Source organism: Suncus etruscus, chromosome 9 (genome assembly GCF_024139225.1).
Source record: "Suncus etruscus isolate mSunEtr1 chromosome 9, mSunEtr1.pri.cur, whole genome shotgun sequence".
Taxonomy (NCBI): domain Eukaryota; kingdom Metazoa; phylum Chordata; class Mammalia; order Eulipotyphla; family Soricidae; genus Suncus; species Suncus etruscus.
The window spans coordinates 48,293,608-48,306,464 of NC_064856.1; the positions used below are offsets into that span (position 1 = coordinate 48,293,608).

Here is a 12,857-nt window from a genome sequence, read left to right on the forward strand (position 1 = left end):
AAATATATACATATATATTTTGGTTTTTGGGTCACACCTAGCGGTGCTCAGGGGTTACTCCTGGCTGTCTGCTCAGAAATAGCTCCTGGCAGGCACGGGGGACCATATGGGACACCGGGATTCGAACCAACCACCTTTGGTCCTGGATCGGCTGCTTGCAAGGCAAACGCCGCTGTGCTATCTCTCCGGGCCTAAAGTAAAATATTTTTATGGAGAAAACTGAGAGGAGGGAAGGAAGAATGAAAGGAGGAGAGGGGAGAAAGAGAGAGAAAGAGGGAATATAGGTTTTTCCAAAAGGGAAAAAGCCTGAGTGGTAGGCTAGAGTTATAGTACAGCAGGTAGGATGTTTGCCTTGCATATGGTTAACTCACATGCCAGCCATTCACTCAGGCCCAATAGTTGGGGCATTATTTGCGGAAGAGACTCACAATTGCCCCTTGAAGGGGCTAAGCGCTCAATCCTTGGCACCACATATAGTTCCCAGAGTACTACCAGCAGTTATCTCTCTGAGACCAGAGCCAGGAGTAAGTCCTGAGCACTGCCATGTATGACTCCTCTCCCCCAATAATAAAAAAAAACCTGAGTGGTTATTTTTTCTTGAAAAAGCAGTGTTAGGCCAAATAAATGTGGGACCCTCTACACTTACTGTTCATATAAACAGTAAGGCTCCAAACCCTTACCTGGATCTATGCTTTGAGGGCTTCAGGGATGTCCAGGAGCCAGCTTAAGCAGGTATCACTGTTTCAAGGTCAGAGGCAGTTCTCTTCTATACCCTCTTTCAGGAGGGGCCCGTGCACATCTAATGAGTGGGTCACACCTGCCATTCTGGGCTAAGCCTGTGTGCCATGCTTGAGGCTGTAGGGTCTTGTCTGTCCCCACCCACTAGCCTCCCTCCTTAGCCCTGACTCTGTCAGACCCTCTCAACTGCCAGACCACTTCCTTGGGTTAACTCCTAGCTCTGTACTCAAGAATTACTCCTGGTGGTGCTTGGGAGACCATATATGATGCTGGGATCAAACTGCATCAGTTCTATGCAAGGAAAGTGCCCTACTCTCTACTATTGCTTTGGCTCAGGCAGTGTCCTCTTTCCAGGCAAGACCCAGGCCCCCATCATTGGCCCTTGCATACACCCTTGGTGCCAACCTTCTTCATGCCCCAAGCCTTCCTACTTCCCTCCATTCTTGGCTTTTCTAAGTTTGGGGAAGCGAGATTTAGGTATGACACTATGTCTTCTTCTTGGCACAGAATCAGTGATTGGTGTTAGATAATGGAAGTCCCTGGGGCCTGGATGGGAACAGCATGAAGCTGGCACTGCTGGCCCAGTGTGCCTGGACAGGGGTCTCAGGGAGGATAGGGCTGTCAGGAAGAGTCTGTTCCAGTTGCAGGCTCAGTGTTAAAGGCAGGAGCTTCAGTGGCTGTTGCAACAGGGAGAAGGCTGGTGCCTGTTAGTGCCTCTTTAACAAGAACTTTCTAAGGATCCTTTGCCATTAGTGGGTAGCTGTCAGAACTCACCTCATATTTGGGGATGCTGCTAGAAGCAGTCCTGCTCCACCCTCCTGGATCCCAGCTAGTTTAGGGGAGAAGGTAAGCCAAGACTGGGGACTTGGTGTCCAGCCAGCCAGGAGACCTGGCAGCAGCACTCAGGGCTGCCCTCGTACAGGAAGCAAAGGGTCAGTGAGCCAGAGAAAGAAGGGTTGGCTTGACTGGAGGAGGAGGTAAGGGGAGGGAGCACAGGTAGGGGTTCTGGCTGCAAGGTATTAGCAGGTCTAGGAGAGAGATGCAGGGGTTGAGGGAAAGTGGCTGGGGGTAGATGAGAAAGTGGAGGGGAGCGACCAAATTTGTGTAAGACAGGAGGAGGCCCAGCTCCTCCCTGAGATCCAGGAAGTCCATCACCAAGGCCCCACTTCCTCCACCAGCTTCATGGTGCCCAGGGGCTGCGGCCAGGGGCCAGCCATTCACTCAGGCCCAATAGCTGGGGCATTATTTGCGGAAGAGACTCACAATTGCCCCTTGAAGGGTTCAGTTTGGCAAATACAGTCTTGAAGGCGGGTCCATTGGCACATGAGGGCCAAATGGTAGCAGCCTGGCAGAGTGTCTGGGTGCAGGGTCTCCTCATATACAGGGCTTGGCTTCCCAATTTAGGGATTTTAGGTTTGAGCTGATTACCTGAGATCACAGATCTTTTTATTTTTTTTGTTTTTGTTTTTGGCTACACCCATTTGATGCTCAGTGGTTACTCCTGGCTAAGCGCTCAGAAATCGCCCCTGGCTTGGGGAGACTATATGGGACTCCGGGGGATTGAACCCTGGTCCTTCCTTGGCTAGCGCTTGCAAGGCAGACACCTTACCTGTAGCACCACTTCGCAGGCCCCCTTTTATTGGGGGGATGGGAGCCACACCTCAGGAGTTACTCCTGGCTATCTGCTCAGAAATAGCTCCTGGCAGGCACGGGGGTCCATATGGGACACCGGGATTCGAACCAACCACCTTAGGTCCTGCATCGGCTGCTTGTAAGGCAAACACCGCTGTGCTATCTCTCCAGCCCCAGATCACAGATCTTAATAGCACTGGCCTTCCATGAACTTTTATGCACAAAAGATGCTCCTAAAGGGACATGAAGAGACCTCTTCATGGCCTCTGCCAGAGGCCTGGATGTTTGCCTCTTGGGTTTTCAGAAAGTTGGTAAAAACTCACGTCACCAAGGAAGGAAGGCCTAGTAAGGTGGGTTCACAGGATGTCTTATTCCTGCTATACTGGAATTACCCCCAGGCCTCTGATGGGGCTGCAGAAAGGACCCTGGGTCTGGTTTTCCCCCACCTCCACCTCTGATATGGTCAAAAATAGCACCACAGTGGGAAGCGTTGCCATGGCAACATACCAGCTTACAAGCTCATCGTCAGATTCCTCAAAATAGGCCTCAGAATGTGCATGAGTTGAGCTGGGGAGCTAGTTCTGGCCTTATTTCCCTAAAGTCATGCTGAGGAGAGAGTGGGGGTAGTTGCCCCAGGACCTGTGGTGGTGAGGCCATGCTAGAAACACATTACTAAAGCCATGGTGGGAGAGAAGGACTCTCCTTCTCGCTCCTTCTCCCAGGACAGCACCTACCCAGGCCCCTAGGGGTGTAGGTACAGACTCAGAGTCAACCTCTGATGCCCAGCTGCGTCTCAAAGCTGCCCTGTCCTCTGCCTGTGAGCTTTCAGCTCAGCATCTTGGCTCTGATGCTTTGGCCTGGGCAGATGGAGGGAGAACTTGGGCTGGCTGGTGCCTTGTGGAATTGCCTCCAAGATCAGGGGCAGGGCAGGGACTGGGTACATGCCATGCCTGACTCCTGGAACCAAGATATCCCAACTGCCAACAGCTGTCTATACCCAGGGGGCCAGAACTGGTAAGGGCCGAGAGCATCAAGGATCCCAAGCTCTTTTCCTGGGGGCTCTCATAATCCTCTCTACTACTGCCTATAGGTCTCCCTTTGGGGGACCTGAGCTGAATCCTGCCTCTTAGCACAGTAGCAGATCCATGCAGAGTGGTGGCCCTGCAGGCAGCTAAACCTCGACCTGCATCTCAGGCTCCTCTGCATGTTGCTGTAATAGAACGGGGCCATCTGCCTGGTCACACCTGCTCATCTCTCCGGGACCCAGCTGAGTAGCCAGCTTCCTGGAAATCTACTCTGACTCCAGAGTGCTGTACTTGCCTCATGCACATTCTCCTTATTCCCCTCAGGTCCACCACAGTTCCCTGATGCCTCCCCACCATTGTGAGGCCCACTTTGCCCTGTCAGCCTGCCAACATCCCCAGTCACCTTTCCTTCCCCAAAGTCAGAGATGGGGCTGATGGACTATGGGGACTATGGGGCTGAGAGTACAGGGCAGGTCTGTCACACAGGAGGCCCATGGCCTAATGCCCCTCCCTAGGACCCTCAACAGAGTCTGACCCTTCTCCACAGGGCTGGGGCACCGGCACTTAACTGGGATTAACACTGAACACTAACAACAGGTGTGAGCATCCTAAATTCATGGACAAAGAACTTCTCATTCCCCTGAACTCAAATCTTCCACCTGAGCTCTCCACACAGGGTGAGTGGTCAGTTCCCTACTCCAGAGGTGCCCCTGTAGTGGCAGTGGCAGCCTGAGTCCTGGTTCTCAGGTTCTCCACCCCAAAAGCAACAACGAATTGTCTGGATCTGCCTTTAACCTCTGCCTCACACCTGGAACCAGCTCCTTGGGAGACTGGGGTTGTCTCCAGAAAGTGAACATCCTCAGTTCCAGCACATGGCACAGGTAGGCACAGGGGCTCTTGAGGAATAATAGAAAAGTAACATTGAGGTGGAAGTCCTTGCAAAGAGAAACAGGCAGCTCTCTGTGAGCTGAGGTACATTAATGAATGATTCAACAAATATTTACTGAGGGGTTGGCGAGAGTACAGCAAGTAGGACATTTGCTTTGCATGTGGCTGACCTGGGTTTGATCCCTAGAATCCCATAGGGTCCTTTAAGTCCTCCAGGAGTGATTCCTGAGTGCACATCTAGGAGTAAGCTCTGAGCACTACAGGATCTGGCTGCCCCCAGATCATAACAAAATAGAACCAAAAAATTAAAAACACTCACAAATATTTGCTGAGTACCCATTAAATGCCAGGCAGGGGCACCAGATGCCAAGTACAGGAAATTGAGAAAAACAGATATGATTCCTGTGCCCAGGGTGACACTCTTCTATAGAGACCATGACCTAAACAATGATAAAACACTCAGGATAATTTACAGAATGAGAAAGGCCAATAATAAAAAGAGAGACAGAGAAAGAGAGAGAGAGAAAAAGAGAGAAAGAGGAACAAGATGCAGCAACGAAGCAACGAGAGAGAGAACCATTTGCACTAAGAGCTCAGGAAAGGCCTGGAAAGCCAGAGGGATCAGGAGGGGGTCAAATATCCCAAAGGGTTTATGCGCTTCTAGCAGCAAGAGTGTGTGCTGAGGCCTGAGGCAGGACTGGTGGGGGTAGGGCTGGCAGTGCTCAGGCACAATAAGACCTGTGCTGGCAGAGGGGTCATTGGGAGGTGTTGGGGCTGATGTAACAGGTGGTATCTAAAAGGCCTGAAGTCTGAGGGACAGCAATCATTGTCACAGGCAGCCACATCTCTAGGACAAGGTGGGAGACCTTCCTTAAGAAGTCTGGGAAGATGGGGCCGGAGAGATAGCACAGCAGGGTTTGCCTTGCAAGCAGCCAACCCAGGATCTAAGGTGGTTGGTTCGAATTCCAGCATCCCATATGGTTCCCCATGCCTGCCAGGGACTATTTCTGAGTAGATAGCCAGGAGTAACCCCTGAGCACCGCTGGGTGTAGCACCCCCCCAAAAAAAAGACGAAGTCTGGGAAGGGCCAAAGAAAGCATGGAGGTAAGGCATTTGCCTCGCATGCAGAAGGACAGTGGTTCGAATCCCAGCATCCCATATGCTCCCCCGAGCCTGCCAGGAGCAATTTCTGAGCATAGAGCCAGGAGTAACTTTTGAGCGCTGCCAGGTATGATCCCCCCTACAAAAAAAAAAAAAAAGAAGTCTGGGAAGCAGGGTTGGAGCAATAGTACAGCAGGTACTTGCATGCAGCTGACCTGGGTTTGATTTCCAGTATCCCATATGGTTCCCTGGACACTGCCAAGAGTAATAATTCCTAAATGCAGAGCCAGAAGTAACTCCTAAGCATCACTAGGTGTGGCTCAAAATACCCCAGAAAATTCTGGAAAGGGATGATATGGTGATATGAAGGGATGGGGGCAACTGAGCAAGTATCAAGGATGTGACCAGTGCATGACATAGCCCTTTCCCACTTCCCACCTCATCTCATGCCTCATGTTATTGCCTAAAGCCTCCTTGCCTAGTACTTGACCAGAAGGAAGGTCCCTGGCTCCCATAACCCTGAAGACTTGGCCCCCAGAATTCCCATTGTGGACTAAGAACTGGATCTCATCCAGTGTTAATTAACTATGATAACTATGATTTATTTTTTGTTTTGGGGCCACACTCTGTGACGCTCAGGGGTTACTTTTGGCTAAGTGCTCAGAAATCACCCTTGGCTTGGGGGGACCATATGGGACGTTGGGGATCGAATCCAGATCAGTCCTGGTTCAGCTGCATGCAAGGCAAATGCCCTACTGCTGTGCTATCGCTCCAGCCCCTGATAACTATGATTTCATGACTCAAATCCTTGCTGCTGAAATGGAGGTGAGAGGAGGTGGGGCAGGATTTCCACATTAGCAACTGAGTCACCCAGCCCTAATAAAACATCACACTTTATTCTTCCCTCTCAGCCCAGAAGTAGACTCAGTAGTAAAGATCACCCCCAAAGGTGCCCCTGTGCTGATGGAAAGTGGTATAGGAGAGGGGGCATCCTATAAAGAGTGGGAGATTAGGGGCTAGAGCGATAATACAGCAGGTAGGTGCCTGCCCTGCAAGTGGTAGACCCAGGCTCAATCCCATGCATTCCATATGGTCCCTGCACAACACCAACCAAGAGTGATTCCTGATCTCAGAACAAGAAGTGACCCCTGAGCATTTGCTGGATGTGTTCCCTCCCCACAAATGAATGGAAGGTTTGGGGAGAGAGGAATGTGAAAATCACAGCCTCGGGCAATGACTCAGGGCTGGGTTAGGTAAATCCTCAGCCCCAGTTACCCCCAACAATCCAATCTCTAAGTTTCACTCCCTCCCATGTACACTCCTAACCCCAGTGATGGAAAGCCCATTGCTTCCAATGCCCAGCCAGCTGAAGTCCTTAAAAGCAGTTAGAAATTGTTCCTCCTGGGGTCAGAACAATAGTACAGTAGGCAACATGCTTGTCTTGCATGCAACTGATCGGTGCTTGATCCCTGGCATACTATATGGTCTACTGAGCACTGCCAGGAGTGATTCCCCAGTGCAGAGTCAAGAGTAATGCCTGAGCAGCACTGATTCTGGCCCCCCAAACTAAAAACAAACAAACAAACCAAGCAACCAAACAACAACAACAAAAATAAACAGAAAAGTAAAAAAGAAAGGATTCTTCCTTTCCCAGCCTGCACAGCCATCCTCCCAAATCCTATTTATGCTTCAGTGAGCTCTGGTCTCCTATATAGATGCCCCTGCCCAGGCCCTGTGCTGACAAAGGCAATTACAGAGCCTTGATTCAGAGGACATCTGTTCAGGAGCAAAAACAGGGACACAAGTCCAGCCTTCATATTGGCATAGAATCTGAAGAGAGGAGAACCCTGACACAGACACCATCCCTTAGCCCCCAGAAAGCCCCTCACCCACACTCCCCAGAGCTCCCCTTTGTTTATGGCCATGGTATGTTTTAGTTTCTCACCCTTCATTGGACTTCCCTTCTCAGAATCCATGGTTTCTCCTTGAACACCGCCACTGACAGGGTGCTCACCACCTCCCCGCAGTGGGACCATATCTGCAGAAGCAAACCAGGCCATGGGGAGTGTCTTCAAAGACCAAGGATGTAGAAAGCAGGTCTAATGGAGATGCCTAGATAACTTAAAGTTTCCTTCAGCACCCTCCCTTACTCCTCCCAGTCTTTCACAAGGCAAACCTAGAATGCCAATGTGACTGGTTTGCATTTTAGAGCAGGCCTTGCTCCATCCCATGATGGAATTCCATGTAGCTATTAAAAAAAAAAAAAACAATAAAAGGTTTCGAGAGCTGATAGCAGCCTGGGGAGTGTACTGATACAATAGCAAGTACCGTGGTCCAACTCATCAGTACTGATGCATGGCTATCTACTGGGCAAAAACTTGAGAGCCAGGATGACAGGCTTCTTCTGCAAGACACAGTTTGAGACCTAAAGCAGAGTGAAGGATCGCCATGGAGAGAATCCCTTGCCCATTATCTGGAGACAAAAAAAAATTCTTTTTCTTGTTTAAGTTTCTGAGTGCACCCAGCAATACTCAGGGTTACTTTTGGCAGTGTTCAGGGGGCCATATTGGATAGTGGTATTGAACCCAAGTCAGCTGTATGTAAGGCAAGTCTATCCTATCTTCTATCTATCCTTCTGGCCCCCAAAGAGCATTTTTAAAGGCAAAAGTCCAGGAAATCCCTTCCTTTGCCTGTTACAGTATCAGTGAATGGAAAGCCATTTAGTGAGTGTCAGGTCTGCCACAACAGCAAGCCAGGTGCATGGGGCAGCTCAGGCCTGTGGCAGTAACTTAGTTCCTCTCCCAGGGCAAAGCAGGCAGCAGCAGCAGATCAAGAAAGGCAAAGAGTGACAGCAACAGCTTTGGAGGAAGTAAGGCTCATGCCCAGAAAATAGTTAAAACTGTAACACCATTCTGGTGGGTCACTTGAAGCCACTAGATTATTGTGTGTGTTATTTTTTTAAATATTTTTAAACTTTATTTATATATTGATTGATTGGTTGAATTTGGGTCAGACCCAGCGGGGCTCAGGGGTTACTCTGAGGGCTCTGCACTTAGAAATCACCCCTTGCAGGCTGGGGGACCATATGGGATGCCAGGAATCGAACCAGGTTCCTCCCAGGTCGGCCACATGCAAGGCAAATGCCCTTCTGCTATGCTATCTCTTCACATCCCCCCCCCCACTAGAATATTCTAAGAAATGATATATTTTTTTGAAGGCTACACCCAGTGAGGTTCAGAGGTTACTTCTGTTCTACACTCAGGAATTATTCCTGGTAGGCTTGGGAGGCCATATGAGATGCCAGGGATTGAACCTGGGTTGGTTGTGTGCAATGCAAGTTGCCCAACTGTTGTACTAGCTCTCTCTGGCCCCAGGAGTAATATTTTTTAACGGTTTTGGGGATTGAACTCAGAACCTTGTTCACTGTGATTTTGAGTAACAGAAAGAAATACTCAAACTGTGACAGCTTAGAGACATAAAACAGGATTCAGAACTATGCCTGAAACATGTCCTCAACTTTCTAGCATAGAACAGTGCACAAGTAAAATGACAAAGAAATGTACTAGTGTGCTCATAGGAAGCTATCTCTGGGGGAGTTCATTTGCCAGTAACTTTTCTTTTCATCTTTTTCATCGATACTCTTCCATATTTTTTTTTAAAGTTGGTATGTTTTATTTTTATAATGCAGGTGGGCAGAGTAGTTGATAGTTACCGAAGAAAGCCCCCAAGTGGATAGGTGTAGCAGGCAGAATAAAGACTTGGCAGGAGGGGAGCCTTCCGAGAAGACAGACAATACAGAGCCGGGACAACTGCAAACGACAGTTACAGGCTCCACAGATTGAGATCCAATCCCCTGGATGTCCATTAAAGAAACTCTGGACAACCATGGTGTTTAAAGGAATTGATTAAAACAACAGGAAAAAAGCCCCCCCCCCAAAAAAAAAAACAAATAAACAAAACAACACTGGCCAGGCCAGCCTTCTTCTTGCCTCAGTAACGGGTGGAGAGGCTGTCCTTGCCACATGGGGAAAAGTCATGGAGTTGGACCTCAACTCCGCCGCTGATCATGAAGAGAGCCCAGGGGCGCTGGGGTCCACCATCTACTATGTGTGCCCAGTTAGTTCATGAGAGCGACTGTGTTGACTGGGAGCTTCAGGAGGAGGCAAAGAGGACGGGCTCAGCGTGAGGACAGTTGCGGGCACACCTGTCCCACCCAGGCAGGCATGCTGCCTGGCTGGTGGCTGTGTCAAGCAAGGGATTGCAAAACCCTCGTCACTCTGCCCTGGCCATTCTCCCCAAACTTGCTCCACCTGGTGAGGAGCAAGAGCCCTAACAATGCTGGGAGTCTGAGAGTTCTCAGATGTCCTTAATTATGGAAGGCAGTGGTGGTGGTGGTGCTAGGCCCCTCACACCCAGGACAAGCCTTGGGGTGGGGGCTGGAAAGGGAAGAGAGGTGATGTATGTAATAGAGGTCACACCAAAATGAACGAATGCATGCCAGAGTCCAGAATCGACTCCCACTTGCCAGCCCTGCCAGGATGCCTGTGGATGAGATTAGGTAACCCACTGGGTTCTCCTCTCTGCCCCAGAAGAAGGGCCTTGTCCCCAGAGCAATGTCCCTTGGCTTTAGGAAGCCACTCCTGCTTTCCTGCCTGCCAGCCTTAGAGGTCTTGCTGGGCTCTTCCCTTCTCCAGAATCTTTTCTGCGACGTCCCTGCGAGGAAGGCCCCTGGCCCGGGGAAACGGTCTCCCCAGACCCTCGCTCTCTCCCCGCGTCCCTTCCAACGTCTCTTCTCTGCCCACCCGCCGCTCACCTCGCAGGACCCCCGAGTAGGCAGCTATGAGGGTCTTCATGCTGAAGCCGGTGCCAGTCACGGCCCTGCAGGAAACCGTCCCCGGCGCCCCTGGCCCATGCCCCGGCCGCCGGGGCCAGGGCTTCGCGCCAAGCACAGGAGCCCGCGGACGGCGCCCACGCCGGGACGGCTACGGCTCGGGGTTCGTTTTCCCCGAGGGTGGCCGGCCCGTCGCGACCCGAGCAGCAGCCACAGCGCAGCCTCGGTGGCGGCCACTGGAGCCGCCGCTCGGAGCGCGCCGCTTTTATAACCTCACAAGGGGGCGGGGCCTATGCGAAGGGGGGCGGGGCCGACTCGAGGAGGGCGGGGCGGACCGTTCCAACTCGCTCCCGCCCACTACCGGTGGGGTTAGAGTGTCTTGCGCGAGCCGCGGGGCGGCGCTGGGGGCTCAGTCCGCTCTGGCCGAATGGAGCGGCGTAAGACGGAGCTAAAGCGGGGAGGGTGTGACGCTCCGTTCCAGGAGGTGCACCTGTTTCTGCCTGTGGTGCATCCTGCGACCCCCCCACCCCCCCGCGAACTTGGTACGGTCCATCAGCTGGCACGTGGGCGGGGGAAAGCGAGCACGTGCTGGGCAGGCTGGGAGGGGGCGTGAGCCGTGGGAGGTCGGACGGGATGCTGGTGTCTTTTCTTTTATTATTTATTTATTTATTTATTTATTTATTTATTTATTTATTTATTTATTTATTTATTTATTTATATTTATTTATTGGTTTGGGGGCCACACGCTCAGGGGTTCCTCCTGGCTATGTGCTCAGAAATCTCTCCTGCCTTAGGGGACCATATGGGACGCCCAGGAATCGAACCCTGGTCCGTCCTAGGTCAGCCTACCTGCAAAGCAAACGCCTTACGGCTTGCGCCACCGCTCCGGCACCCTTCGCTTTCTTGGCAGGACTTTTTCCCTTTGCCCTTAGACGTCTGCAAAGGTCCCACCTCTGGCTGGCCTCCGTACCACCTCAGCTGCCAGCAGCGATCAAGAAACAAGGCAAATAAATAAACATGCAGGGTTGAGTGCTGGGGTCCCAGAGGACTCCATGTGGGTGAACATGAACGTGGGAGGTGCAAAAGGTGCACACCCTCTCTGGCAGACAGGCTAGGGAGCTACAGGACCCGGGAGAGTGGCCTTAGGCTCTGGCTCTGAACTGAACTGTCCTCCTTCCAGGGAGATTTAGAACAGTGTTGGAATCAGAGATTTGGGGTTCACTTTCTGACTCTGCCTTTTTTAGAACCTCATTTTCCATTGCGTAAAATGGCAATGATGATCTCTTCTCTTCTCTTCTCTTCTCTTCTCTTCTCTTCTCTTCTCTTCTCTTCTCTTCTCTTCTCTTCTCTTCTCTTCTCTTCTCTTCTCTTCTCTTCTCCTCTTCTCTTCTCTTCTCTTCTCTTCTCTTCTCTTCTCTTCTCTTCTCTTCTCTTCTCTTCTCTTTTCCTTCTTCCTCCTCCTCGTTCTTCCTCCTCCTCCTTATTTTACTTCTTTCTCCTCTTCCTCCTCCTCCTCTTCCTCCTCCCCTCCTCTTTTTCCTCCTCCTCTTTCTCCTCCTCCCCTTCTTCCTCCTCCTCCTCCCCCTCTTCCTCCTCCCCCTCCTCTTCTTCCTCCTCTTCTTCCTCCTCCTCTTTCTCCTCCTCCCCCTTCTCCTCCCTCCCCCTCCTCCTCTTCTTCCTCTTCTTCCTCCTCCTCTTCTTATTCCTCCTCCTCCTCGTCCTCCTCGTCCTCGTCCTCGTCCTCGTCCTCCTCCTCGTCCTCCTCCTCCTCCTCCTCTTCTTCTTCTTCTTCTTCTTCTTCTTCTTCTTCTTCTTCTTCTTCTTCTTCTTCTTCTTCTTCTTCTTCTTCTTCTTCTTCTTTTCTTCTTCTTCTTTTCTTCTTCTCAAAGGGCTAGGGCAGCCACTATAGCAGGGGCAAAGGTGGGTGGGCTCAATTTGCAAAGGCACATTCTGGGCTAGGGAGCTGTGCTTCCTGGAATCCTCAGCAACAACTGCCTCCCTTTCGCCCCTACCCACCATCCTTATGGCTGCTTCTTGGTCAGATGTTTGTTTTTGTTTTTGAGCCACTTACCACCCCCCCCTCACCCGATGATGCTTAGGGTTTACTTTTGGTGGTATTTAGGGGATGATATGAGATAATAAGGATCAAACCTAGGTCATCTGCATTTCAAGGCAAGTGTGCCCTACCCACTGAACTATCGCTCCAGCTACAGTCAGAGTGAAAAAAACCGACATAGACTTGCTCAGAGATAAGGATACTCAGATAAGGATACTCAGAAGCTTTTTTTTTTTTTTTTTTTTAATTTTTGGATCACACCCAGCAGTGCTCAGGAGTTACTCCTGTCTCTACACTCAGAAATCGCCCCTGGCAGGCTTGGGGGACCATATGGGATGTTGGGATTCGAACTACCAACTTCTGCACTTCTGCATGCAAGGCAAATGCTTTACCTCCATGCTATCTCTCTGGTCCCACTCAGAAACTTTTTGTATCCAGGCACCGTTCACCTAGTGCAGGCATTAAGGGCTTCCACCAGACTGTAATCTGGGCCCATCCTTCAGGTGGCCAGGAATATAATACAGGAATCCTGCATTTCTGTCAGTAATATCCCGATGTCTACAGTGAGTGGGAGAGTCCAAGGGCA

At 50.9% G+C, this 12,857-nt stretch overlaps 1 protein-coding gene across 1 annotated transcript in view; it reads right to left on the minus strand.

Moving 5' to 3' along the window:
• DGAT2 (diacylglycerol O-acyltransferase 2) overlaps nucleotides 1-10,442 on the minus strand; it is a 35,687-nt gene extending 25,245 nt beyond the window's left edge. The window contains exon 1 of the mRNA XM_049780315.1: nucleotides 10,198-10,442. Within this exon, the coding sequence (XP_049636272.1) occupies nucleotides 10,198-10,237 (40 nt within the window). The 5' untranslated portion in view covers nucleotides 10,238-10,442. The remainder of the gene's footprint in view (nucleotides 1-10,197) is intronic.
• Between the last annotated feature and the right edge of the window lie 2,415 nt (nucleotides 10,443-12,857).